The sequence below is a fragment of the Spea bombifrons genome, chromosome 5, assembly GCF_027358695.1.
Source record: "Spea bombifrons isolate aSpeBom1 chromosome 5, aSpeBom1.2.pri, whole genome shotgun sequence".
NCBI classification, from domain to species: Eukaryota; Metazoa; Chordata; class Amphibia; order Anura; family Pelobatidae; genus Spea; species Spea bombifrons.
In genome coordinates, this window is record NC_071091.1 from 18,119,655 (window position 1) to 18,146,581 (window position 26,927).

At 41.3% G+C, this 26,927-nt stretch overlaps 1 protein-coding gene across 1 annotated transcript; it reads left to right on the forward strand.

Annotated features, from left to right (window-relative positions):
* Positions 1 to 1,156: 1,156 nt before the first annotated feature.
* GLCCI1 (glucocorticoid induced 1) lies at positions 1,157 to 26,364 on the forward strand. Its single transcript, XM_053466629.1, has 8 exons — positions 1,157 to 1,653; positions 9,773 to 9,924; positions 15,741 to 15,830; positions 17,313 to 17,420; positions 19,658 to 19,810; positions 20,723 to 20,936; positions 23,598 to 23,718; positions 24,999 to 26,364. The coding sequence occupies exons 1-8, from the start codon at positions 1,329 to 1,331 to the stop codon at positions 25,360 to 25,362; spliced, it is 1,527 nt and encodes a 508-aa protein (XP_053322604.1). The 5' UTR covers positions 1,157 to 1,328; the 3' UTR covers positions 25,363 to 26,364.
* The last annotated feature ends 563 nt before the right edge of the window (positions 26,365 to 26,927 follow it).

Consider the following 26,927-nt stretch of genomic DNA (forward strand, 5'->3'; position numbering starts at 1 on the left):
AGGGACAGTTTAAAGTCTCAGACTAAAGAAGAATGCATATTAAAGCATACCTCCCAAGTGTCTCTCTTTAGGCCCTGAATCCCTCTGTCCATCTTTCCTCCGTGATGTCCCTCTTTGCTATCATCTTACATTTTTAGTGGGTATGAATGTATCACAGTGTCCTGGAGCCCTACAAGTTACAATGTGTATAGAAATATTTTTATAAATCAAATTACGTAAATGAAACATATTATTCTTCTTCTAAAAGCATTACAATAACATAAATAACAATTTAGAGGTCTCAAAGTCACATAAAAAGTATTGGGAAAGGATTGCCCCCTAGCCACAGACCTAAACACCCCCTAAAACCAAGCCGGCCCTCTTTGGCCATTTAAAAAGTTAGGAGATATGATTTAAGTACTTTATGGTACGCCGGGTAAATTTAAAAGACTCTCTTGGGTATCATGCACATAAAAGTGCATATGATGGCTGAAGTATCCTTATAACGCCAAGGGGTGCTGACCACTATGAGTCGCTGACATCATCTAGAGCTCTATAGCTTGCCTATGTTAATAAAAAAATAATTGCTTGCTTAATCCTGAAGAAGCACATTGTTAAAGTGGATGACTGAGCATGCATCTGCGCACCTCTAACTGCATTCTAATATGCTTTTTCCCCTATTGCCTGCTTGTGCCTTTCGATAAAGTTCCCATAGCCCTAATGTATCGACTTGTCTAAGTTTTGCCAGACCCTTTGAATTTATGTATTATAAGGAGCGCAGCGTACATTTTTGGCCTCTTACAGGTAAATATGATAATTGGGGTACACTATCATTTGATTAAGTGTGCAATTAAAATGTACAATTATTTATAGAGCTATAGTATGTGAGTCCAGTGCTGGGTTAATAGTTTGAATTCTAATGATTAGATGCCGCTTAGCAGATAATGCACGGGCTGCTGCACACATGCGAACAGATCTGCGCCCTAACAGCACGGCAAAGCCTTCAGCTTATACTGCTGACGTCATTCAGCAAATCAACGTTACGGTTCCGCCCCTACTCCCCTACATGCATGTGACACCCCGCCTTCTCATTGGTGCATACTTTAACGTCAGGATTCCTCACCTCTGCCCATTGGTGTTGACACACAGACACGCAGCTTCCCGGCCACGCCTCTTTCCTGCTCTGTGACTGTCACCGGCCATTCGGGGGCCAGAAGAGGAGCTGCGTCACCGGCTGCCGAGTGACAGCGACCGGCGTGTCCAACGGATGAATACAAACCGTCCCCTGTGAAGGGGGCTGTGCGGGGAGAAAGCGTGTGCGGCTCCTGTGTATATGTCCCAGCGCTGTCATGTCTTCCACTCACCCTCGAGTGAAGCGTGGCTCCAGCTCCCCCCCAAACGGGCCCCCGGGCTCAGGTGGATCAGGGGCCAGCCGCCTCCTACAGCCTATCCGGGCCACTGTGCCCTACCAGCTCCTGCACAGCCCCAGCCGCTCCCCGTCCGCCTCTGTGGGGAGTAACACCGAGCCTGGCCCCCACAGCCCCTCCAACGGCACCCCACCGTCCCCCCTCCTCCCTCAGCATGCCCCCGGTTCCGAGGCGCCCGGGGCCAGGCTCCGCAGGAGGAGAAGCACCTCCCCGGACAGGAGGAGCGCCGGGTCCCCCGGGAGCAGAGGTGAGAGAGAGAGAACCCCCCCCCCCAGAAAAAAAACACTTACTGCTGCTGGGGGAGTCTTACCACCCTTCCCCCAAACCCCTGCACGGGGGTGGCTGTGGGGGGGGGGAAGCAGAGCCAAAGGGGCACCAGATGGGCCTGCAGGAGACAGGAAGAGCTTCACCAATGGCCCTGCATGCAGCTCCAGGCGGGTTCATGTATTGTTCTGGAGTCCAGTTTAGGGTTCCAGAGCAAGAGAACGTTTTAAGAAGCTGATAACTTCTGGGAGTCAGGAAGCGGGGAACCCGGGGAGCAGTAGCACAGAACATTACATGGCAGCAGTAAAAAAGTATGGGCGGCCTTGGCTACTGAGAGTTGTCCACCTGCTTAACCCTGCTGTTCGGTTTAGTCGCAGGGTTGTCAGTTGAGAAGTGATGAAGGTTTCTGGAGTTTCAGCATTCCGCATTAACGCTGCGTTTTGTTTTGCCAGCTTGGCCTTGCTTGCATGAGAAAGCAGCTGTGGATTTGGCCGGACCCGTGAATGAGGGTATTGAGCGCGCTCTATTCTGCTGTGTGATGAAGAAGTCGGCTTTAGTGCTCTTCAGGCTTGTATTAGTTCTTCGAACGGTGATTTGAGCTGCCTGCCCCTCAGGTTGGGTATGGAGTTACCAACAGCGACGGTGGTGGAAATAAATAAAGGAAGCTAGTTGGCCTCGTAGGTTCTTAGCGTGCTTGTGGTTGGAATGAAGGCTCGAGAATATCAAATAAGTTGTGGTTTAAGGTAAACAAAGATCAAGAGTGGACTCGAGCGGCTGCCAGGTAGATCCAGAGCTGGCTAAGTGGTTACTCTGGTTGCATGAGATGCACAAGATGCGTAGTGAAGGTGGAATTTAGTGTTACATATTACTTGTATGTGTACATATATATATGTATGTGTGTACATACATACATATATATATATATATATATATATATATATATATATATATATATATATATATATAAAATGTACACGTGTGTGCGGACACACATATACTCACACTAGTGTGTGTGTGGATATATATATATATCTATATCTATCCACACACATTTAGCATTTGTGTATGTGTGCTCGCATAACTTTTCGTGTTTGATTCGTTGATATGGAAACCAGAAGAGGTGATGTGGCCTATTAAATGCGTTGGCTAAATCCTAAATGGCATTAACTTGGCATCGCCTGTAAAGAACACAGCAGACGCTAACCCTTTGTGTGCCAAGTAATCATGCGCTGTGTTCTGCTGAGCCGCATCTTTACTGCCTGACCGAACTTTCTAGTCTAACCGGCCCATTCCGGATATAAGAAATGTTTTTTTTTTATTTGACGGTTTGCAGGGGAGGAAGCCCTTAGTGTTACTCATGAGTTTCATATTTTTTATTGCCGTAAAACTGGAAATTTGTGAGCCGGAGGGGTATAAAATGTGAACACATTATTGTACACCCTTGGGCACTGAATGGGTTAATACCTTTCCTATGATTTATTTTTTTATAGAAGTGGCAGGTTTTTGTATAAGTGAAATTGAATATATTTCGGGTTTCGTACCCATGCTCCACTTGTGCCGAATCACTAAACATTTAAAACGTAACTTATTTATTGTAAATAAAATTTGTCAATCCTCCTTTTTATTATAGCTCGCGAGCCATTGTTTTGGCAGTCAAACGCTCGTGTACCGGGCCACGCCGTAGAATACGTTCATTGGATTGAAACCCAAAAGGGCCATGCGGCGGAGGCCTCTCTGGGACGATAGGGGTTAACTTTGCCAGGATTTACTCGCGTTGGGAGTTCTGCTGATTGTAATCGACGTGCGAGTCTGAGCCGTCACACCCGCTTCCCCGAGCAAAACACGTTCTCTTCAATGTGCTCGCAGATAAGCTGCGTCTTGCAGCCAGCAGCCTGAATTAGTTGTATTTATTCTGATTATTCACGTTTTATTGTAGTTGGAAAGCTTTGACTCTCATCGTTGTCTCCTGTGACTTTCCATAGAGGAGTTGCTACGTTTATCGCTGGGAAAGTCCGCGTTGTGATACTAAAGCATGCATTATGACGGCTTTCATCTCTTTAAGTATGTTTATGATGGTAATTTTGGTTCTGTGGCCGTAGAATGGTAGGCCCAAGAGCACACGATCATACAGCTAATGTGTTCGCGTTCAGTAAGTTGGAGACTTCCGTCAGATCTGTCCATCGATACATTATCATCCTCCCCAGAGCAGAGCATACAAAGTACCAAGTCCTGTTAAAACTCTTGTCCCAGGGAGCCCTCTAAATAACGCTTGATGCAGGAAAGGGGGCACTTTCCACACATGGGGTGTAGACGGACCCCAATCGTGGCGAACTTGGTAAATGGTGCAACCCCCCCCCTCCCATCCCTTTACAGGGGGACCTATCGGCCATTGTATGCATTAAACGTGTGAGTGTTGGGTACTGGGTGCTGCCATATTTGTGTGTTTTAGGAAAGTGCAACAGTCATGGATTATTTCAAATTGTGAAATTAGATTAGGTGTTCGCTGTAAATAGGGGAGGGTGGATGGTAGGTAGTGCGGCTGATTTAGTTAAGGTCATAGAAGGGTGGGTGGTGGACAAAGCCACTCTTCAGAGTACTTCGTATAGGAAACACTCTGCAGGGCACAGGGATATGGCCCGGTATAACACAATGTTAAGTCTTTGAACGCATCTCACCAGTTTTTCATTGTAGAAAGACCGAGCGGTACTTCCATGTCATTTTTTTTGTTTTTTGAATACCCCAAAGTATGGAGAAAACATAACAAAGTGTAAGCCGTAGCAGGTGTAAATTCAGTTCAAACTATATAAGCGAGTGGGTTTCAGTTTGCAAATGAAAGAGCTGTCTCACAAACCACATGGGATTTTACATCTTAACGGGACGGTTTCCTTTCCCCCTCAGCCCTACTAATGAAGAATGGGTATTAAAATACCCTTTTTGTAGCTGCCCAACTCCTCCATGGTCTGACGATGGAGCTGAACAAGTTCCATGAAAACTTAATCTACCATATGCTTTAAAGTTGTATTTGCCAGCACTGTCCTAAACTGAAAATGCGGCAATCCGGAGCAGCTGCTGAATATATGCTGTAAAATAATGTGCATTTAACCCAAACACAAAGGTATCTCCTATCATAAAATACAAATTAGATGTCTGTGTTCGTAAGCGTGATCTTTTAAAGCCAGCGTGTTCTTGATATTCAGTGATGCCCCCAATATATTTTTCTTTTGTCATAAATGAGACGGATTTGAACGTTGGATTAAAACCACGGTCTCCGTTTAAACAGATGGGAACGATGACGTGACACACGTACGCAGACACCCTTTTATGTCCCCGTGTCTAATCCCAAACACTGTCTGTCTCGCCAAATGTTGGTGGCCACGTTGTCGTGTGAGTCCGGGCTGTGGTGGGACACGTGATTGACCCCCAGTCAGTGATCTGAGAGGGAGAGAGGACATTAAACTTATTAATGTAGCTTAAATTTCTCACCAGCCCTTATTCTGTTGTAAAATTCTGCGATTAAGGCTGACTATTTATAGTACTCTGTGTTGGTAAAAATAAGTCCTCTCTCATAGCTTCTGTAAACAGATGATATTTTCCTTTACTCGCTATCCATAGCATCTGGTGTGATTGTCTCGTTCCAAACCTCCTATCTCCAGTATACTTTAACTTATCTTTATCTACTTTCTTTCGAAGCCTACGTTATTTACTAAAGATCTCTGGAAGGGAGTGCTTTTCCATATGGCCTTTTTCATTTTCTGCGGCTTCTGCCAGTAGCTTTGTAACAGATCTGCCGGTAACGGAATATATGCTGTGTTTGGATCGGAACGTTATACGTCCTTAAATGTTTCTCCTCTGCAAGTAATAGCGTTTGTGGTTTCGTATCGTCGGCTTGAAAGGCATTCCTGTGAAATGCTGCAGACTGTGCGCTCTCTGCGTGGCCCAATATTTGCTGGGTCATTAAACAATATGTATGGATATGTCTCTATACATCAGATTGTTAGGAAGCGTGTTTTTCTATACGAGTTGCTGCGCCATTTTTTGAAATTATTTTATAAAAAAAACAAAATCCAGTAACCCATGCAGCTTCATAAAAAGAAATCATATTAAGGTACTTTAAGTACTTTTATATGTATCCTCCTTGCATATTACGCAGGGCTGTACAATTTAAATGGAGCCCTTAACACGTACATAACTAATATACATCATTACATACAGACACATCAGAAGCTGAGAACCCTGCCTGTGAGCTGCCATCTAGCCTTATGGCTCTTTTAGAAAGTTCCTGGCAAGAATGGTGGGCTTTTGAAGGCCTCACTTGTGAGCTTACAATCTAAAATAATTTTATGGATAATTGAAACAAAAGAAGGAGTCGTAGCTAACTCTCTTGTAGTAGTAATTAGAGAGAAGTGGTTTTTGGATGCAAGAGAGAAGATATAAACAAAATGAACAGACGGGTCGGGTAGTGCTTGTGTCAGGATGGTGGTTTGCAGGGGGCTTGTGGTGGTTCAGGAAAAGGTACATGGGAGGAAAGAGAGGCACTTTTCTTCAGGAGAAGCTGAAGCTTAACACACTCTTCCATGGTCCTGTTTGACCATCGTTGATTGAAGCAGGAAAAATGATGCAATTGACATCAGCTGAACATGTCTCCTGCAAGCCAACTAGCCGTGTTGGGGAAGCCAATACATATGGAGAGGTTCTACAATTGCAAAGGGGGACACTGGAAAATCTTAAATAAACCGCAGTGTAGATGACAGCTGCAGTGCCCCTTGCAAATACATGCAGCATCCCACAGCTATTTTAATGCAGGAGATGTGGTGGTCTAATGGGCAAACACGAGGGGGAGGTGGTGACCAAATGCGTAAGGGGGGGATTCTGCAGAATTCAAACATTTTCAAGGGGACACCATGAAATTAGTGCATATGATGGCTGGCGGTTCCCTTTAAGATGTGAGCAGCTCGTATGTCTACAGAGACTGTTGTACACATCAGGATGGGCAGCTGCAGCCCCCTCCAAAGCCTGAATACAGAGCAACGTGACTTCTCTAATAAACACCATGACGCCAGTAACAGCACTACCATCTGTTTAGCTAACACAGAAGCGTTCTTCGCTCTTGGTAGTTTTATCTCCATGTCACCGGATTTGGATCTAAGATTTTGACCTGTAGAAACATTTTATGTAGATTTCTGTTAGGTTTGTCCATTTGCCATGGTGATGTTAGTCTTTTTTATCTATTCTTAATTTATTTTCTGCCATCCAAAATCTTTCACAGCATTCACTTCTACCACTCCTACTGGAAGGCTGTTCCGCTTATCTAGCATACTCTCATCAAAGGCATATTTCTGCTGGCATAGACATTCAAACGTCAGTTACCGCTGTATGTGCATGCACAGAGTTGTGGGAGAGTTGCAATGTCCTCTCACCGAGGGACAGTCCTTTATAATGCATAGTAAACTCAAGGTGTTAAAGCCACGGCTCTCCTGCCAGCTTCTCAATAAAGGAATGTCCTTGTGTTCCGAGGTTAGCTCATGGGAGAACATGGAGTGGATTTGAGATGTTGGGGTACTCCGATGGTGACGTGAACACATTATACATACACCCTTCTTCTCTGTTGATTTCTTACAGGCGGGTCCATAAGTAATTTTTGTTGCATGTGAACATCCAGCACCAGAGATACTTAGTCATGCAAGGGGAAGATCTAGTTAAAAAAACACCCTTTTCTGGTATGCTAACATACACATCAATATCATGTCACGCTTCTCCTCCGCTCTTTACTCTGCAGGAACATCCTTGCTCCAGCCAAACTCTAAGTGAACTTGGTTTTGGCGAGTAGAACTATTAAGATGCGTTGGATTGTCTTCGTTCTCGCACAGTGTCTACCTTATCTACAAAGAGCCCACAGCTATATACAGAAAACATCTGTTTTTTAATAGCAACCAAAATACATTGAATCCATTTTTAATTTTTCAATAGTTGACCCCCTTGGGCCCTGCAGAAGCTTCATTAAGGAAGGTTTTGCATGGCTGCTAAATCACTTTTGCTTACCCCATCATGTCTAGTGCCACCGGGTGCAAAGGGGCAAATCATTGGGAGACTGGGCTCCGGTTAATGTGGGCATGACCATGTGCAGACACCCAGCACTCCTGAAACTACCTCTTTAAAAGGTAGGAGCCTGTTGAGGAACCAAGTTATGCTTTTCAGATTTCACTAAAATAGTGACATAGTGAAGAAAAGTGTTTGCTTCGCGTGATCCTAAAGAAAAAATCTGCCACCCTAGTGAAGATAGTTTAATATGTTATAAAACAGTACAAGAATTTATAGGTTAATTAATCATTTTAATCAGATTCAAATAGTGTTCTTGATCCCTAAATGCAGGGCGGTGTTCTTCGAATACCAACAGCATATTTCAGGTTACTGATTCATTTTAAGTTGGTGGAAAACGTGAGTATCTGTTTTAGTGCCGTTTTCAGAGTCTTGTTGTAACGTGTTGGAGATGCTTCTAATTCTGTTCAGTGTAGAACATGTACCCCCTCCCCATTTAGGAAAATGCCCCATGCAATATCAAACATGGCGGTAGAATATTGCCAAACGTGCTTTTAACAAGGGCTTTGTGTACACGGGCAAAATGCCTACACGCTAAAGCAAAGGGCGGCTAAGTGTTTTCTCAAACAGGATCCGTAAGTAAACGTCTGGTTTTAATGCGGATGGCTTAAGGACAAACTGTTGCTTTTAGGACATTGTGATTGGTTTTTGATAGTTGAAGAGAGGAAGCCAAGTCTTGGTGAACTTCCAATGTGTTTAAAAAAAAAAAAATCAAAACCTAGTTTCTGGAAAGCAGTAGGAGCCCTAGACATTGTACTGCAAGACCTCCTAGCGAGGGAACGTGATGAGCTATATGATCACGCAGAGATGTGTATGTGACGAATATATACCGTATATTCCGGCGTATAAGACGACTGGGCGTATAAGACGACCCCCAACTTTTACAGTCCAAATATAGAGTTTGGACTATACTCGCCGTATAAGACTACCCCTCTACCCAGCGTACAACAACCAGCCAATCACGGCAAGCGATGTACCTTACCGGTGATTTGCTGGTTGATTTGCTGACATGCACTGCCCTTACACACACACACACACATATATAATATATATATCTATATATATATATCTACACATATGCCTGTCCATACATACACATTTATACACTGCCCTCACCACACACATGTATATGTGTGTGTATATATATATATATATATATATATATATATATATATATATATATATATATATATATATATATATATACATATACATATACATATATACACACCAGTATATATATACATATACATATATACACACACCAGTATATATATATATATATACACACACCAGTATATATATATATATTTCTCCCCCCTTTGTCCCTTTCTCCCCATCTCTTACCTTATCTTCTGTCTTCTTTCTTCCATCCAGTTGTGGGAGCCCGAGGTCTGGCACTTGAGACCTCAGCTTCCCTGCTCTCTAATCACTAGGCGCCGGCTATTGATGCCGAGCGCAGGGATGACGTCATGTCCCGGCGCCCGGCATCAATAGCCGGCGCGTAGTGATTAGAGAGCAGGGAAGCCGAGGTCTCAAGTGCCAGACCTCGGGCTTCCCTGCTCCCTCATCACTACGCGCCGGCAATTGATGCCGGGCGCCGGGACATGAAGGCATCCTTGCGCTCGGCATCAATAGCCGGCGCGTAGTGATTAGAGAGATTGGTGGCTTCGTGGGAACCTCCGGCTTGGTAAGTACCCGGCGTATAAGACGACCCCCCACTTTTCAGAAGATTTTTTGGGGTTAAAAAGTCGTCTTATACGCCGGAATATACGGTATATTGATTGACACTTCATTTTTTATATTGACTTGATTAGCACCGCAATAGAAGGGTCTCTGTGCAAACATTGCCTGACATTTTAGGGTACGAACATGGAATGCGTAATAAAGGAAGCCCTCTCCGGTGGATAGTAAAACCTCACATCTTGTATTCATTTGGTTGTGGAAATATACTGGATCTCTGATGATGCATATTTATAAACCTTCCTGTCCTGTTGATTTGCCAGCTGAGAGATCAAATTCACAACACCTGAGATCATCCCATACAATAAGACGGACTTCTTCGTTGGATACCATAACTGGACAATACCTGACTGGACACTGGCCCCGGGATCCTCACGTGCACCACACATCATGCATGAATGATAAGTCTACACAGGTAACTTATTTTTCAGCTCATTTGTTAAACTTTGGCAGATGTAACAGAAACTTCTTGTTTGGAGTAAGATCCTGTTTTGTTGATGGCCCAGTCTGTTGATATTTTATCATGTGTGACTCTTGCACCTTGTTTTATTTGTTCTCCTCTTGGTGTATGCATCACATTGACGTGTTGTTGGGATTTAGAAAGATACATGTAAATTAGTTATTTGCAGCAAATTCAATCTTTTGGGGGCTAGGAATGGAAACAAATGCAACAATGAAGCACATTGATTGCAAATCGGCTAATAATCCATGCAACTATGGTGATGCGACCTCCAGCATCTGATATGTGTGGGTAAAACCGTATTCATGTCATAAGTCTATTTTCTGAATGGTTGCAGAATTATGACGATCTCATGTCGTAATTAAATGTTTAATTGCCTTGGAGCTGCTCGTGATTAGTCCCACTTGTCCTCTGAAACATCTTAGCTCTTCAGGGGAGACTTCATTGCGGTAGCCAAGTTGGAAAGCTCATCGTGTGTAAATTTAATTTGTCCCTTTAACGTCCTTTTAAAGGTGCTTTAAAAGTCTACTATGTAGGAATTACAAATATAAATAAATTGATACCAGATGTACAGGGGAGCACATGCATCTATTGCCGGTAAACACCTCCTCCGGTTGGACAAGTGGACTTGGAAGTCTTTCTCCTTGAGAATCGTGGTTGATGGCTTTTCCTTCCGTAATACAGTACAAAACTCTGATGCAGGCATTTCTCGATCTGTTGTCTCACATTCGGGAGAACATTATGCCTAAACCTCATCACTGTATTAAGCTTATTAAGTCTATTAAGTCTATTGTACTCGTCTACAATCCCTTTTCTTATGTTAGTCAAGAACCTAGTCTGAGGTTTAAGTGTAAGACCTCTTATAATACTGTCTCCATTTCTTGAAAGATATTTCCCTTTTATACTAAATGTATTTCGTTTCAATATGAGATCCCTATTTCTCTCCCAAGCTTTCAAACACTGTTTCTACTTTACCACGTGCCATCATCTACAATCTATATCTTTGCTCAGTAGTTTTGGTGAAGGCAATTAAACAAGAATGAGCTCATCATTGTCACACAAATGTATTATCACAGGAATCAATTAAATCTTTCTTAGCGACTTAAGTCTCAAGTGATGTCATTTGTGCTTCCAGAAAACAAACAGTCTAAGTTGTATAAATGCTGTAAGCCGGTATTCGTAGTAGCTCGGCTGCAGCACAGAAACAATTTTTTTATTTATTTTTTTGGTTTATTTCTTTGTGTTGAGCCAAAATATCTCCACAGAAGCAGTCAGTATTTACACAGCTGGACATATTTTGTTTCTTTATCATACAGTTTAACTGATGGGAGTTTCTTTTTAATGTGGTTTTAATACATTATACTTTTCAAGTCCCCTCTACCTTTTCTGATTACTTTGCAATTGTGACCTTGTATGCTTAATCGTGGGTTGTTCGGAGAATAAAAGAGAATCCTAAATACCAAATAATATAAATAGTTTAGTCCTGAAACTAATTTAAAAAGAAAATAGATTTGAATCATAATGTTACCTGTATTACGAGTACAGACTTTGGTGAACAACACCGAAAATTGAGACCTGTCTGTGGATTAAGAGTGGTCTGACTAAAATATCACACATTGTAGACTCCATTTAATCTTTTTTTTTAACAATTACAGGCAGACGCCTACATTCCACCTAAGGAACTTAACGATTTAGGAATTTAGAACTTCTTGTCAAAGTTTTTATTTAAAGGTGAAACTACAGGTTTGTTCTTAAGCCTTGAATCAATACTAGACAAGAGAGAACTTTGTAGGTAAATTGATTAAATCTAGGCATTTGGACACAACTAAGAAAATAGCCTTGATAAAATTCACATTTTGATTTCTCATCAAGAGTGGAGTAGTTGTTTGGTCCAATTATATAGAACTATACACTGCCTGAACTTGATGGAACTTCGATACAATATAATGAATCGTTGGTTCCTAGTTCCCTACAGATTGTCCAAAATGTTTTTTCTGCAACATCATTTATGTTGGAGATGTGGCTCTTCACTAGGAGATTTGTTTTGCGTCTGTAATTTTGTGTTTCATTTGGTGAATCCTCACTGTGCCCCTAGTCTGATTGTCCTGCTTGCTCGATTAGCCTCAGGGTAGGAGAATAGCTAAAATTGGAAGGTAGAAGAACCTGCTCACTTCTCCTGCCCCTCTTCTCTGCTGCACTAAACTGCCTTGCCAACGATGAATGTCTATTAAAGTGCTTGGGAAGTACTTTAATATGTATTCTTCACCTGGGGAAAAAAGAATATAAAAAACAAATCCTTGACCTGCTAAAGACATCCCCAAGACATAGCCCCCTCTCCATCACCCTCCTGTGATTCCTGCCTGAAATAAATGGGAGTGCTGTCTGGACATACACACAGGGGGTCTCTGTTAACCCTGTAGACGTCTCGTGGGCCAGCGCTGGAGTTGGCTGGCAGTAGGCATCCGCATATGTGCACGGCTGAACAGGAGATGCATTCGGTGAAGCACGTCTCCTGCAAGGCAAATAGCTGAGGGGGGTGGAGGAACAAATATATTTTTCATTATTTAGCTCTGAATCGCCGTATGTGAAGCAGGGTAGCAGTTTTCACCACAGCCCCTCCAACTCGCTGAACATCATGCAGAAAAATCTTAGTCAATCAATATGGCATCCAATGCCAAAGCGGTTTAATCAATACTTCTTTGCAAGTCCATTTGCCGTTTGAGCATAATCCTTCAGGCAGACCCAGGGAAAGCGCCAGCAAATAACATTCAGTAATTGCACCTTTTACCAGGGGAATTGCCATAGTCAGGCTGTCTAATTTTATGATACATATTTACGTTTAAGGAACAGGGATTCCGTAGCGATTACATGCCTAGCTTGTGAAAATGTGTAATTATTGAGCCTGGCAACGTATTTTTCTTGGACTTGGGCAAAATATCTTAACGCGCCTCTGTCTAGTACCTTATTTTTGCTTTTAGAAGCCCACAGGGAGACTAACTTCTGGGATTAAGTATTGATTGTCATTCAAGATCGGGAATGTCAGGGCTGACAATTGTATAGAAGGTATTTTCTTTGCCAGCCAGTCCCACATTCTTAATGAACGCGGTGTGACGGGAACTAAGTTATGGAGGAGTTTCCTTCACATCGGAGGAACCCTAAGTGTAGAAGTAACACCTGGTGGGATAATATAAACATTTTCCAAATCAACCGATGCGGTTTCTTGTCCTTTTGAAGGATAGGTCACTTTTGCACTTCTGTCTTCCAAGCTATGCATGTTGAGTGTTATTACTTTTGTCATGCTGGTCAAAATCTGGTCACCCTTTGCAGGGTGACTGGGGGAAAAAAAATGGCTGATAACCAAGGACCAGGTAGGGAGACTGCATTAGCTCTGTGCATGGGCAGGATTGGAGCAGATAGCACATAATAAGCCATATGTGTCTCTCTAGCCTGTAAAATGTTGTGATTTTTGGATCTAGGTATTAAAGGCACCATTTTTTTTTACATCTAATGTATTAAATTGGTTCTTAATTTCTGATGGTTAGTAAATCTATTGACCCCTTAGTCTTTACTGATGCCTCAACCTTAAAAGCGCTGTCTTTCCGTTTTTGGATTTTTATGGCTCTTGTCTCCTGTACTGCACGTTGACCTTTGGTTCCCCAGGTATTTGTATAATTGATAGCTTTTAAACATAAATTGTTATACATTTTGGCGTTACAGGTCTTCCAAGTGTACGGGAGTAAACAAATGCAAAGCTTATAAAGAGCAGATCAGCAACTTCTCCCAAAATATTTTACAGTTCTCTCTACTGAAATTGAGATATATATAATATATATTATATATTATGCTTACATCTGGCTCTTAAATGGTCAATGTATATATTATATGGGTGGGAGGGGGAAAAGGTAGAGCCCTACAGGATTTGAAGTTGATTAGGTAAGCTTGCCCACCCTTGGACCCCCGATGATCTCTGCTTCTATGAGATTAATAAAATCTCTACAATAATGCTTATTTGAAAACAAAAACCGCAATCAGAAACTTAAGCTAATTTAGTTAAGTGTAAAGATGTATTGGCAGCAGTACTTTTAACTAGTACGTAATTGTCCTGTTGCCTCGCTTTTTCAATAACATTTTGTATTAGAAGGGGGACTTGGTTACTCAACATAAAAAGTAAAGCTGCTTTTGTGAAATATACAACTCCTTACGCGGTTTAAATTGGCTCTGGCATGCAGGCTTCTTAAATAATTTAAATTGACACCCTGAAGGATCCATTGTTCTGAACAACCAGCAAAGGAAGTCGGAGAGATAGAATAGTGTCTGACCATGCTGAGATCAGAAGCCTTGAGCTTTACACAAGTCAAATACAGGACGCACAGACCATTTTGACATAACAGGATGTTAGCAAGCTGCATGAAACCACAAATAAAGTAACAGAAATAATGTCGCCTCATTTTTCATATTGCAAAAGTGCAACACTGCATCGATTTGAATTGTGATTCACTGGAGGGTTGAATGTAAAATGTCCTAGACAGGCGGACAATAACAAATGCATACAGTATCAAATGGTAGGTCATGTGTTCAGCCAAATTCTGTTCTGATCAGAGCAGCTTTGAGAAGGTCTGGCTCGCAATCTCCTTTGCAGATCATCCCAATGGTGTTTCATGGGGTTGAGGTCAGGGCTCTATGTGGACCCAGTAAAGTTCTTCCACACCAAACTCATCCAACCTTGTCTTTATGGACCTTGCTTTGAGAACTGGTGCAGAGTCGAGCTTGATGAAACCGGAAAGAGCCCTCACCGAACTCATGCCACAAAGTTACAAGCAAATTATTTTCTAAAATGTCTTCTGTATGTTGTAATGTTAACATTACCCTCCAGACCATTTCACTCAATTAACCAAACCTTTACAGTACACACTATGCGTTCTGGTACGTAGCCTTCTTCCAGCCTCCAGAAAAACCCAGATCGACCTATCAATCTTCCAGATAGTGAAGCTATGGCACAGCCTTGGTTAAAGTTACTTAGCTCTTCAGTATAAGCTGAACGTTTGCATTTGGAGATGGCTGCCTGCATGCTTGATTCTATACTGCTCTTAGCAATGGGTGTGTTTCAAACACATAACCTCAATTAGGAAGCGTGTCCACATAATTAATTTTGGCTGTTTAGTATTTATTCCTTTGTTTAAATGGGTCAGGACCTTCTTCCACTCACGGCTCTTTAGGTGTGCCTCGGGCTCAGTTCTGGAGCAGCAGGTGCAGGTTCCTCAAATAACTAATCTCTTCTTTTGGAATACAGTATAATCCCTTTGCTGATGACACACTTTCCTCTCATAACACCTCATCCTTTCTCTTTGCTTGCCTCCCTGTCTTCCTGGAGTTCTATCATGCGTGGTATCCCAGTACATAGGGCTCAATATCTTCTGGTTATTCCCCTGTCTTCGTTAAATCTATCCAAGAGACCAAGCTAGAAACTAAACAAGCACTAAGTTTACATACGTGTCTTTTTGGGGCAGTGTACTCTGCCCTCCCTGTGTTGGGTGATCTAGCTCCATGCTTAATGGGACCAGTTTGGGAGATCAGACGTGCCAGATGGCAAGAGCTTTTGGGAACAAATACTGTTCCAATCATTACTTTTCTGAAACCCAAACCAAAAACTGTTCCTAAACCATTGACGGAGCATATTAAAGCATTACATTTACTTCGGATGGATTGGTGGTGATTCAGTGCGCTTTAGCTAACTGTGACAGGTAACCTTTTAAACTTTTCTTTTCACTTAGACGCCTAGCTGCTGGGGAGAGGAAGGCACAGAGAAGAAAAGCAGCCATCAGCGCTCTGCATCTTGGGGTAGCGCCGATCAGCTTAAAGAGGTATATCAACTTTAAGATTTTCTCTTACCGCCCATTGCTTTTGATTATAAATATTAAATACAAGTGTTAATGATGTTTACTGGCCCTGCAAAATGCATAGTTAAAAAGTCCTTCTTACGGGAGAAGTTCATTGGGGCTGACTCTTCGGTGCTAGTATAGATCTTCCTAGACAATGATACAGTATAAAAGCATCTTCTTTTCTCCAAGCGGGAAAGGTTGATGTCAGTTCTTGTGGTTGCACAGGGCAGTCCCATAGTACCATTAAGATAAAAGGTCCTCTTGCTCTGGGAAGTGCTTTATCAGCAGCTACCACAAGCACAGCACTATCTATTGTATGTGTAGGGCATTTACAGGACCCTTCAACCATACAGCCTAGAGATATGAATAATTTTCTCACTAAGCTCTGCATTTTAATGTTATTTCAGGTTAATCTCTATTAAAATTCTTCCAAACCTAAATATGTCACTGAGAACGGGCAAAATGTTCAGTGTGAATAAAGACGCAGGTTGCAAATTACTACGTGTCACAGAAATGTTGTACACCCCCGTTGATTTACAATTCTCACTAGTAACTGTACACCCACTCTTGGTAACCTAGTCATCATCCTCATTGCTCAAGATCTGTTATGTTCAAGAGTCCTGCTTCCCAGCACCTCCTGAATGTAGCTACAAGAAACTTGCTACTGATAAGCTTGAAATGTTGACATGCAAAGCTAGTAGAGGTAGTGGAGGAATATTTTGTGTAGTTTTTTTCCTTTGACTAAGGAAAGACGTTTATACAAGAAAGGGACGAGGGTACATCTTTTAGCAAGTTCTTACTTTTATAGTAGGACTCGGTATACGGACCTAAGCAGAACGGTTATCCAGCCGCGGCGCCTTTAAATGTGACCTTTAGCTTGGTAACATATCTATGGTATCTGCATATCGTTTGCAGGTTTTGTTTATCAATTGCTATAATTGTAGTGATATTTGGTTTAAATGCGAGGGATTATTTTCCCTTAGCGTGCTGAGATTTGCCATGACGTTAACACTTGCAGGAAGTGTACTTAAGTATACTTCCTGCTTTTAGTAGAGGCAGCCAGGTGTAGGAGGAAAATAACGCAACAGTCTCCTTCTCGAGACAAATATTTTATGGCCTGACTGAACTGTGAAATGTTGGGTGTGGAAGCACAGAGGTTCTTGAGGGCTTTAAAAAGAGAAATTTGAATGCATATTTTCAAAAGTGGTCTCATGACCACAGCAACCATTGGAATGTTTCTGCTGAGTTGGCTGTTTGCACCAGAATTGCTCTTTATAACTAACACCAAAGGCTTATTAATATTATTATTAATACCATTAGATTTTTTTCTCCACATGTAGCACTTTGCCATAGAACTGCTCCAGTCTTACATTCTTAAATGTAGCCATTTCCTATTGATTATACTGTATGTACCTATTTAAATCCTCCAATTTTTGCTTAATCTTCTAAAAATTATTTCATTAGATTGCCAAGCTGAGACAGCAGCTTCAGCGTACCAAGAACAGCAGTCGACACATCAAAGAGAAAGACGGCCAGTTGCCTCTCCAAGGAAACCATATCAATCATGCTCAGGTAACACCGCACCATGAGCTCATTCTTATTGTTATGGGATCCACTCTTAGAGCATAGTCTGCACACGTTCCTGTGACCTAGAAACGTACAAATATGGCTTTTTATAGTTTTACATAAGTTAGCAGTAAGTTGTTAAATGTGGTTTATGAAGCAGTCTTGATATTTCTGTTTAGTTTTTTATTGTTGCAGTAGACTTGTTCCCTGTAGCATCTTTACAGTTGACCTTAGTTTGTCTGTTTCTATTATCATATTGTCTTGTATCATGAACTGTATCTATTTACTAAGGTGCAAGTTGTGATTTCAACTCCTTCAATCCACAATATGTTAAGAGGTGAGCTTCTGCTGCAGGATAAGATCGGCTGGCCCTGTGTAGTTGGCGATGCTTCTTTCACATTGCCCTTCTGGCTTGAGAAACCTCATGCTGTATACTGAGTGGAGTGAGAGAGTTTAAAACCACCACCACTTTAGTGAATAAACTGAATATTAGGTGTGTAAAGTGTTTTTTTTTTCTTCTATTCTTTTATGTATATACATGGAGCATTGAATAATAGTGTCATTAGCAGGATACAACTTATATCTCTAGTTACGAATTTGCAGAAATATGTATTATTGTACAATCGACTGTATTGACTGCAAGGTTTATAATGTCGCCACTTTTCAATAACGCATTTAAAGAGAAAAGATCAGTACCCTGTCATGTGATGTGACTAGTTCTTCAATCGGAGAAAATACCAGTGGGTCCCAAGGGGCATCATAAAATATTCTGACCAGGGTATCTACTACTAGATATTCAGCAGGCGAGTGAACGCTGGAATGGTGAAACGTGGACATAGACCTTTGCAGTGAACTGAAGTTCTTCATGCGTCTTGCACTGGATATTTGGAAGATTTTCAAGGGAAATTTCTCACAGTAATTGAATTGCAGTGAAAAGTATTTTTAGATTCACATAAAGCTTTTCCACCAAGTCTAAGAAAGCACAAAACCAGCCCAACATGCAATCTTTTACCGTCAGCTGGTTTAAAACCAGGAATCACATGACTGGAGCGGGTAGTGGTTTTATACCAAGCAAATGCAGGGGCAAAAACGCGTGAAAAGCGTGCAATTTCCACGCCCCAAGGCAGATGGGATTTAGCAGACTGGTTGGTTCTCTAGTTGTTAAAGCAGTTACTCAAAGTACAAAACGGGCAAGTCCAGGCCTGCCCTTGAATAGAAGAATAGATCTCAGTAATTGAGTCCCTGTATTTTAATGTCATTGATTTTTTTTTTTTTTAACATGGTACTATGCTTGGCATTAAGTTGCTTCTTACCTATGCTATAATTTGGATTACATCAAGTATGATTAAGCTGGAGCTTGTGGCACAATGGTTTAGTCCACTTATAAGGGCTACAAAATGTTTTAATACAACCAAACGTATGAGCCTTAGTGAATACAGACTATCGCTCTATAATGACAGATTAATGGGATTCCGTCTGGCTGTTTTATGGATTTCTTTCCCTTGATGCTGTATTTTGATAATCCTAAATCTTGCTTTACATTCTGCCGTTCCCTGGGCGGAGCCTAAGTGCTGAGTGGCAACACGAGATGACCAATCAGTGATGGTCTCTGGGGGTGCAGCCTTTTATCCTGTAGATAACGTTCTGTTAAGTTCTAAATGCTCAGATCCATTGTTGGAAGCGAGGAGCTCCTCGGCATCTCTATGCCAGTGTTATGAGTCTCTAGTTTCGTTTCCACTCAACACAGCCAAACATGGCTAGACAAACAAATTGAGGCACATATGATTCATGATTTGAGAATACCTGCACGTAATTATTCTACATGTTATGTGGAATTTCTGATGCGTGGGGTTCTTAGATTGATGGCTTTTTTTTTTATTACTACAGAATAATACCAGAAAACCACCTTGTCTGTAATTCCTCCTCTAGCACTGATGGCCTTTCAAGTTGTGCCCAGATTTCATTCATTATTTAGTGAAAATCTTTATTTAGAGAGGGTGGGACATCTAGGCTATTACGCTTTTTTTATTTATTTTTTTTCTCACCCACTTAAAATACTAAAGTTAATGTAAAATTCCTTTGAAGTTTAAAAAAACTAATTTTATTTGAATGGTAACTCTTTATATGGTAAATTTGCCAAATGCATAAAGTTGAATGTTTTGAATGTTCAACTTTCCTTACTTTCTTCCTTCTAGAAGAAATGCACAAGAAATGTAACGCCATCTCTTTTGTATGTGTTGCAGACTTCAGCGTCTAGATCTGTCCCCATGCCCACTGCAAGTATGCCTCTGCCAAAATCCATAGGTTCCAGAGCTCCATGTAATGTTGAAGGAATAAGTCCAGAACTTGAAAAAGTCTTCATTAGGGATACCAATGAAAAGGAAGATGGAGTAAAGGTATGTTTGTTTTCGCTTCTCTCCAAGTACTGACAGACTTGACTAGAAGCTTCAAGTCAAGCACTTTGGTTGCATAAACTTTAGAGTTTACTTGTAAATAAAATATGGCGATGTCCTTCAGCCCACTCAAGGTCTGGTGTTGGCCATTTTTCCATCCAGAAGCTGGAGCTGTATTAATTCTCTGACTAATTAGTCAGACATGTCCACAAGAGAGCAGAAATAGTTACTCCTAGATCTCTCTCTCCCGTTGTCACCGACAGAACAGGTAACCCAATGCCATAATCTGCCTTGGGATTTTTGATCATGCAAACCATTTGCTTTGATATTTTACAATGGTAATCCTTTTAGCATGGTTTTCATTACATTTGCTAGCTACTTATATAAGATTTACTGGTCTGTAGTTGGCAGAGTCTTCCCTGCCACCATTTTTACAGCTGTCAACTTCCAATCTTCTGGAACTACTACTACCAATAGCTACTGGTTATATAAGGTTGGCAGTGGTTTTGCCAGGACACTCCGGAGCTCTTTTAATAACCTTGGGTGTATCTCCATAGGGCCCCATGGATTTGTGTCTTTCTGCTTTGAGTTAAAGTAGAACCTCTTCCTCTTTAAACACACCTGTTCACATGTCACCCTATTACTCCTTGCTAACACGGGTCCCTCGTATTTCCCTTTCCCTGTAAAAACAGAACAGAATTATTTAAGCGTGATCAGCTAGATCTTTATCATTTATATAATCCCCTTCGTTTCTCTTTGGTTTAATTATTCCTGGTTTATTTTGTCTTCTTTCACTTATAGATCTGATAAAGGGTTTTATCACCCTTTTTTTGTTAACCTGGCATTTGTTTTGGTGCATCTAATAATGTGATTAGCTTCCCTAAGCTTAGCTTTATATTTGCTCCCATACTGCAGCCAATAGAAATTCCCGATGGACGTAGAGCACCGTTACCTTCCGCCTATCGCAGCAGTAGCACGCGCAGCATTGACACGCAGACGCCTTCTGTCCAGGAAAGGAGCAGTAGCTGCAGCAGCAATCACTCTCCATGCGCATCTCCCTCTTGTCCGCATGGGTCGCAGGAAGGTAGTCCATGCTCGGCAGATGACTTGCTCTACGACCGTGACAAAGGTGAGCCTGCAGAGACCGACACCGCTCCCTTTCATTTCTACAACGTGCTTGGCGTCTATGGAAACAAACCATGTGTATATAATGTTTCTTTTTATTGTTACCATCTGCATCATTTCCTACCATTGTGACTTTCTTACAAACATCTTCCATAAATTAGTTGAAAACATACTAGGGTAAGTTTGCAAGGAGAAGCTTCCCCACTACAGTTACTGAAATGAAAGTAGGATTAATGAAAGTAGCATTTTATGGTGTGCTATTAGTAGTGTAATTTATGATGAATCATAAGAAAAGCCAATATAGCTGTGTTAGTCAAAGCCGGTACTTTTTTCGGGCGGGGGGGACATAACAAAAGTAGCTTTCAGGACCTGTTTACATCAGTAACTTACTCATGGGGGGGCACGATTAACCTCATGAGGGGCCCCAGGGGCCGACTCATTTTACATGTTGCTGACATGTAAAGTACTGCACTACAGTATTTGTGATGTATAAATTACCAGTTATACATCCTAGATATATACATGTGCGGGTCAGAAACACGGGAAATGAATACGCATACTGAAATAAAACAAATTGGCCGGTATGGTCACCCTGTGGGATTTAAGTCTTGTGACTGCTGGCAACCTTTCTGCCACAATGTTTCTCGCTTCCTCTTCATGGCGGTGTAGTTACAACGTCCGTGAAGAGAAACTCAATCATCTTGTATGTTCTGATTGGTTTTTTTCTTTTTTTTTTTTTAATTTCCTGACACGCGAGGCGCACCCTGTTTAGCTGCACTTTGTCCCTGAAGTTCTTCTTTTTACATAAATTAAATGAGGCTTTTATGTTAGATGTGAAAACATACTTAAAATGTACTAACTCTGACTCCCTGCAGTAGTTCACGTAAGTTGCATGTCTACTAACTGTGTTTAATGATGCACGTGAACCCGCGCAGGGCCGTTCTGTATAGTTTATAATTCTGGTGAAAGGGGATCCGTCGCCATAACGCCGAGTGAGCGAGCACCACCCCACGCTTGCACCAGAATTTCACCACATACATAAATTCTATTCTATTGCCGATTTAGTTGATGTACTGGATTTAATATCTGAGATAAATCAAGTAGCTTCTAAAACCAGGAACATTACCTTTTCCCTGTCAAGATGCCTGAAATAGAAAGCACAGCTGTTACACACCTTGACTGTCACATATATACGCACATACCGGATCCCAAGCCTTTTTCACATACCGGATCCCAAGCCTTTTTCACATACTGGATCACCTACGCTTTAGAGATCAGAATGTACTTGGCCTTTTGGACCAGTGTATTGCCGTTTGTCCCAATGCACGCTGAATGTGCCCTTGAAGAGTTTGCACGCTTTAGTAACTTTTTACTTTTCACCAACATCCTGTAATATTTCATTAAACGTCCCTGTGAATGCCGGGCAGCCCCCCTTCTAGATGGTTGTTCTTGAGTCTCTACTTATGGTTACCATAAGTCTGCATTAAAGTGGGTTTGGTACTATAAAAAAATCATCTTCTAAGGATTTGTAGGTTTTTTTTCCTCCCAGTAAGTTGGTCCAGTTTCGGTGGGATCTGTTCTAACAGCCTTTGGAAACGGCAGAAAGGAGAAATCTATTTCAGAACAAGCAACTTCTCTTGCAACAGATTTCAGATTCTCCGAGGTTAAAATGCGATCTTAAAAGTATAGTACCGTGTAATTTGGCTTTATAGTGTGCAAGAATTTTTTATGTGCGCAGTCTATTTGTTGAAGTTGCATGCATGTTGCTCTTCAGGAATATTTAGGGCTAACTAACCTCCCAGCATAACGGCACCGCACTTCTACCTCACTTTGAGGATTGGGGTTGCTGAGACTCTGTAACGGAGTCCGATAAAGTCAACCCATGGCACTCACCGTCTGAGGAAACTTGTGAATAGGCGAAGGTCAAAGCAAAAGGAGAATGAGGACACACCAGAGATATAAGATACTGGAAGCACTGGAGAACCAGTAACACTTCTGTCCGCCGGTGAAAATCAGGAGATCACAAGAAACCGGATGGGGCGTTCTATCGCATCATATTGCCACTCAGCACTTTGGCTCTGCCCAGCGAGCCGCAGACCGTAATCTGACTTTCCTTTTAATTTGATCTGTTGCTTTTGAAAACACAAAACACAAGGCCATATATACATGAATAAGTATCGATTTTTAAAGTCACAGTAAATCAAACCATATCTTGCTGGTAGTATTTTGTTATTTTTTTATAAATAACAATTAAATAAAAAAACTACTCGTTTACAAAGCAAAAAAAGTACTTTCGATGGGGGTTTAATCTCACTGAAGGCTCTGAGAATGACGGTATGTCATAAGTATCTGGTAAGGTCCTCCAGCAAAATCAATTATTTAAAATTGGATACTCTTAAACTGATAGGGCAGGCTGTAGTATATGAAATGATTTGTGATTTCCGCGCACACATGCACTGCTTCTGCATCTATTTTATATCCGTATGCTTTGCTCGTTTTTGCTTCTGCTTTGCTTTACTGAATCTAAGCCGATCGTTCCTCTTTGCTGAATACACGACGAGGGGTTATTTGTAGTTCTCAGTATGCAGTTCTGCTTATATGGAAAGCAGACTTTTTCCATCCTTGGCTTTCAATCTCTAGTAATATGGCTGCTTTAAATTTTCAGACAGTGGGAGTAGTTCACCGCTGCCCAAGTATGCCTCTTCTCCCAAACCAAACAACAGCTACATGTTCAAACGAGAGCCCCCAGAGGGATGTGAGCGAGTCAAGGTCTTTGAGGAAATGTCGTAAGTAACCCTTTTTTGTCAGCTGGTGGCCGCTAAGCAGCGATGTCTCTCCTCTGTGTTCAGCCTTTACAGTAAAGATGTGTAGAAATCCCAGATGGTCAGTGACCGCGGCCAAAGCCGACGCATTGCCTCAGAATGACACGCATAATGTCTGATACCTGCGTGCTGTGATTGATAAATTAAACAAGAAAACCACCAAGGAAGTGGTATCTAGAGTCCTAAACGTGATTTACATTGGAGGAGGTGTAAAAAAAAAATAAATAATTCCCAGTGCACTGGATTTTTTATTTTTTTTTTTTATTTTTATTTTTTTAGTGAAAAGTATTTTGAAGAATGAGAAGTGTTACACCAACACATTTTGCCATAAAATATTAATGTTTAATAATTCCATGATATCTACCATCAAATGCAGAAGCAAAAATAAGGCTAAGAGGCTTGTGTACAGTGTCTGCAAGAGCTTTGCTTATTTATACGTCCCCCCCCCCATCATGGTAAACAATCCAACACTTTGTAGGAGGCAATAGATATTTGGAGCTGCGGCCATCTGCGATGACCCGTATCACTCATGTTTTAATAGATCGGTAGGGAGGGAGACAACCTCCAATATTCACACAGACCGATTATTGGAAGCGCATTAATATAAGCATCCAAATACACGTATTGCTCACATGAAGCTTCGTTTTCTGTTTCTGCCCCTTCGCACGTAGTTCTGTGCCGGAAGCTGATTTTGTAGATTTAAGATCATAAACTTCTGAAGAATAGAACTGTTTTATAGTTGTAGATGTCTAAACCTGGATATCCATATAGCGATCAAATACTCTGGCAGGAATGCAAGGAACACATGATGGGAGATTGCTGTGATCTTACTTTAAAAGTGTTCCGATAACGGCCTTAAGTAAAAATGACTGGTTGGCAGAGTTCCTAAAGTCAGAATATAAAGATTCTCGTGTGCCTTTGTTCGTTGCTAGGGTTGTTGTGTTTAAACTAATTTGAAATATGCATTGAATTTTAATACCTTTTAAAATGGGGAAGACTTTTGAGTTGTATACGTGAGATTTTGCAGTAAGTAACAAAGGTTGTGGTTGAAGGTTAAAATAAACATATGCGTTGCGTAATCTTCCCACTCCTGTGAATATGGAAGATGTTTGCCATTTAATAGATTCACAGTCATTCATTTACATTACAGCTAGAAGGATTGTTCTTGCTTTCCTGTAGATGTAACATATTGTCTTCAAATGTTGGGGAAACTTGTAAAACTTTTGCTCTCCTGTTTTCTCCAGGACACGCCAGCCAGCCTCTACTGCTCTCTTTTCATGCCCCGACAAAAACAAAGTTAATTTTATCCCCACGGGATCAGCTTTCTGTCCTGTGAAACTGCTAGGGCCCTTGTTACCGGCTTCAGATCTGACTCTCAAGAACCTTCCAAACACTGTTCAAAACTCGCCTGTGAGCAGTGTGACTGTTGAGCACCTCTCATCTCAGGTCTCCTCCTCGTCTCTCTCCGGCAATGCCACCAGCACAGTAGACAACTGCGAGACCAATGGCCACGCATCATCCCAAGACCAGCAGCTAATGGTGGAGCAGATGCCTGAAGATCAGCTGTCCTCCTCATCTCCTTCTCCCCATAACCATGTCGTAACCTAATTTTCAGCAGAGCAGGCCTCTGTTTTCCAGCAAGCTAACTTGAATCTGCATTACAAACCTCTGCATGTCGATTGGTAAATCCTGATTTAAAAAAAAAAAATGCTTTACTGCAAGTTATCATATCCGCCATTGTTTATCTTGGACCAGAACTGAGCTTTTACGTTCCCCTTTAATATTTCTAGTGACAAAAACCCACGCGTATCGTTAAATTATTTCAGTGTGGACTATGCATTTCAGAGTTGGAACAGGTAAATTCTATTTCGTGTGCACAAACCTTTACAGTAACAATAAGCTCTGTAGTATCCTGAAATATCACAAAATGTCCTGCTGTGTCGTGTCCTATGGAGAATACTGTACATCAGGATTATGTTTACGATTGATCTAGATGTTTTTGGACATCTCAGTATCAGTTTGGTAAAGAGGCTCCCTGTCTACGTTGCTTTGCAGACCTCTCGGATACTAAGTGATTTAAACATACAATGCAGATAACGTCAATGACCACACCGATTGCACAGCGCCCGTCCTAAGGCCTAGATTTCAGGTACTTCTCTCGAACTTATAAAACTCAGGTGACTTGGAATGTAAACCACGTTGGGGGGGGGAAACCAGCCCTTATAGCTCTTATTTTATAACTTTACTTTTTGTTTAATTTTTCACAACATTCCACGATCTTGGAATTGATTCCAGGTGGAAGGTTTTCGACACGGGTCACCCCAAAATAAAAGTAAACCAGCAAAGCTTGTGACACATCAACTTAGTAGTAAGTTTTGAGTTTTTTTGTATATATATATTGTTTTTTAAATGCCTTTTTGGCATGGTCTTGAAGACTGTTGGCTTTTGCCGATAAGGTGCACGGTACGCTGAAATGGCAGGTGCATCAAAGAAAGCTTTCTGAAAGCCCCCCGACTTCTCAACCTCCTGTAATTATAAAATCAAGTTGCCCTAAAAAATTCAATATTTACTTTCTCATTTGGAATTTTTGTTTCTCAGACTTTGTAAAAATACGATCCCCTATCCCCTATTAAAAAAAAAAAACAAAGATTAGGCGTTTTTGATAGCACAAGCAATACAATGAACTCTTGCTAATCAAAATGTCTCAAAAACCACCGTAGCGGTGGATTCTATTTTTATAGTTTCTTAGGTGACATGTAAACTTTGCTACTGTCTGACAATTTGTATGTATCCTTTACACATATTCCTAATCACTGTCGGCTGCATATGGCATCGCCATATCCCATAACCTCTGCAGGTAGGCGTTATTAGTTGTTGTCGATGTGCAGAATCATTTTTTCCCATTCATATATTCAATGAGGCCTGTGGCTACTCACGGTAATCTCCCTGTATAGTGTTGCCTTGTCTGTTTAATTTTCTGTCACACTGAATGACTGTAAATGAATCCTACGTGGAGAGTTTAAATATTTAATTTTTTTTTTCTATTTATATTTTTTTATACGTGTTTAGGCAGAAGTAGCAAATTGTTTTTCTTTTTGTGTGCGGGGATGTTTCTACTATGGTAATGCAAGTTTGTTCAGTATTTAGTAACGCTGCAGACAAACTGCACTGTT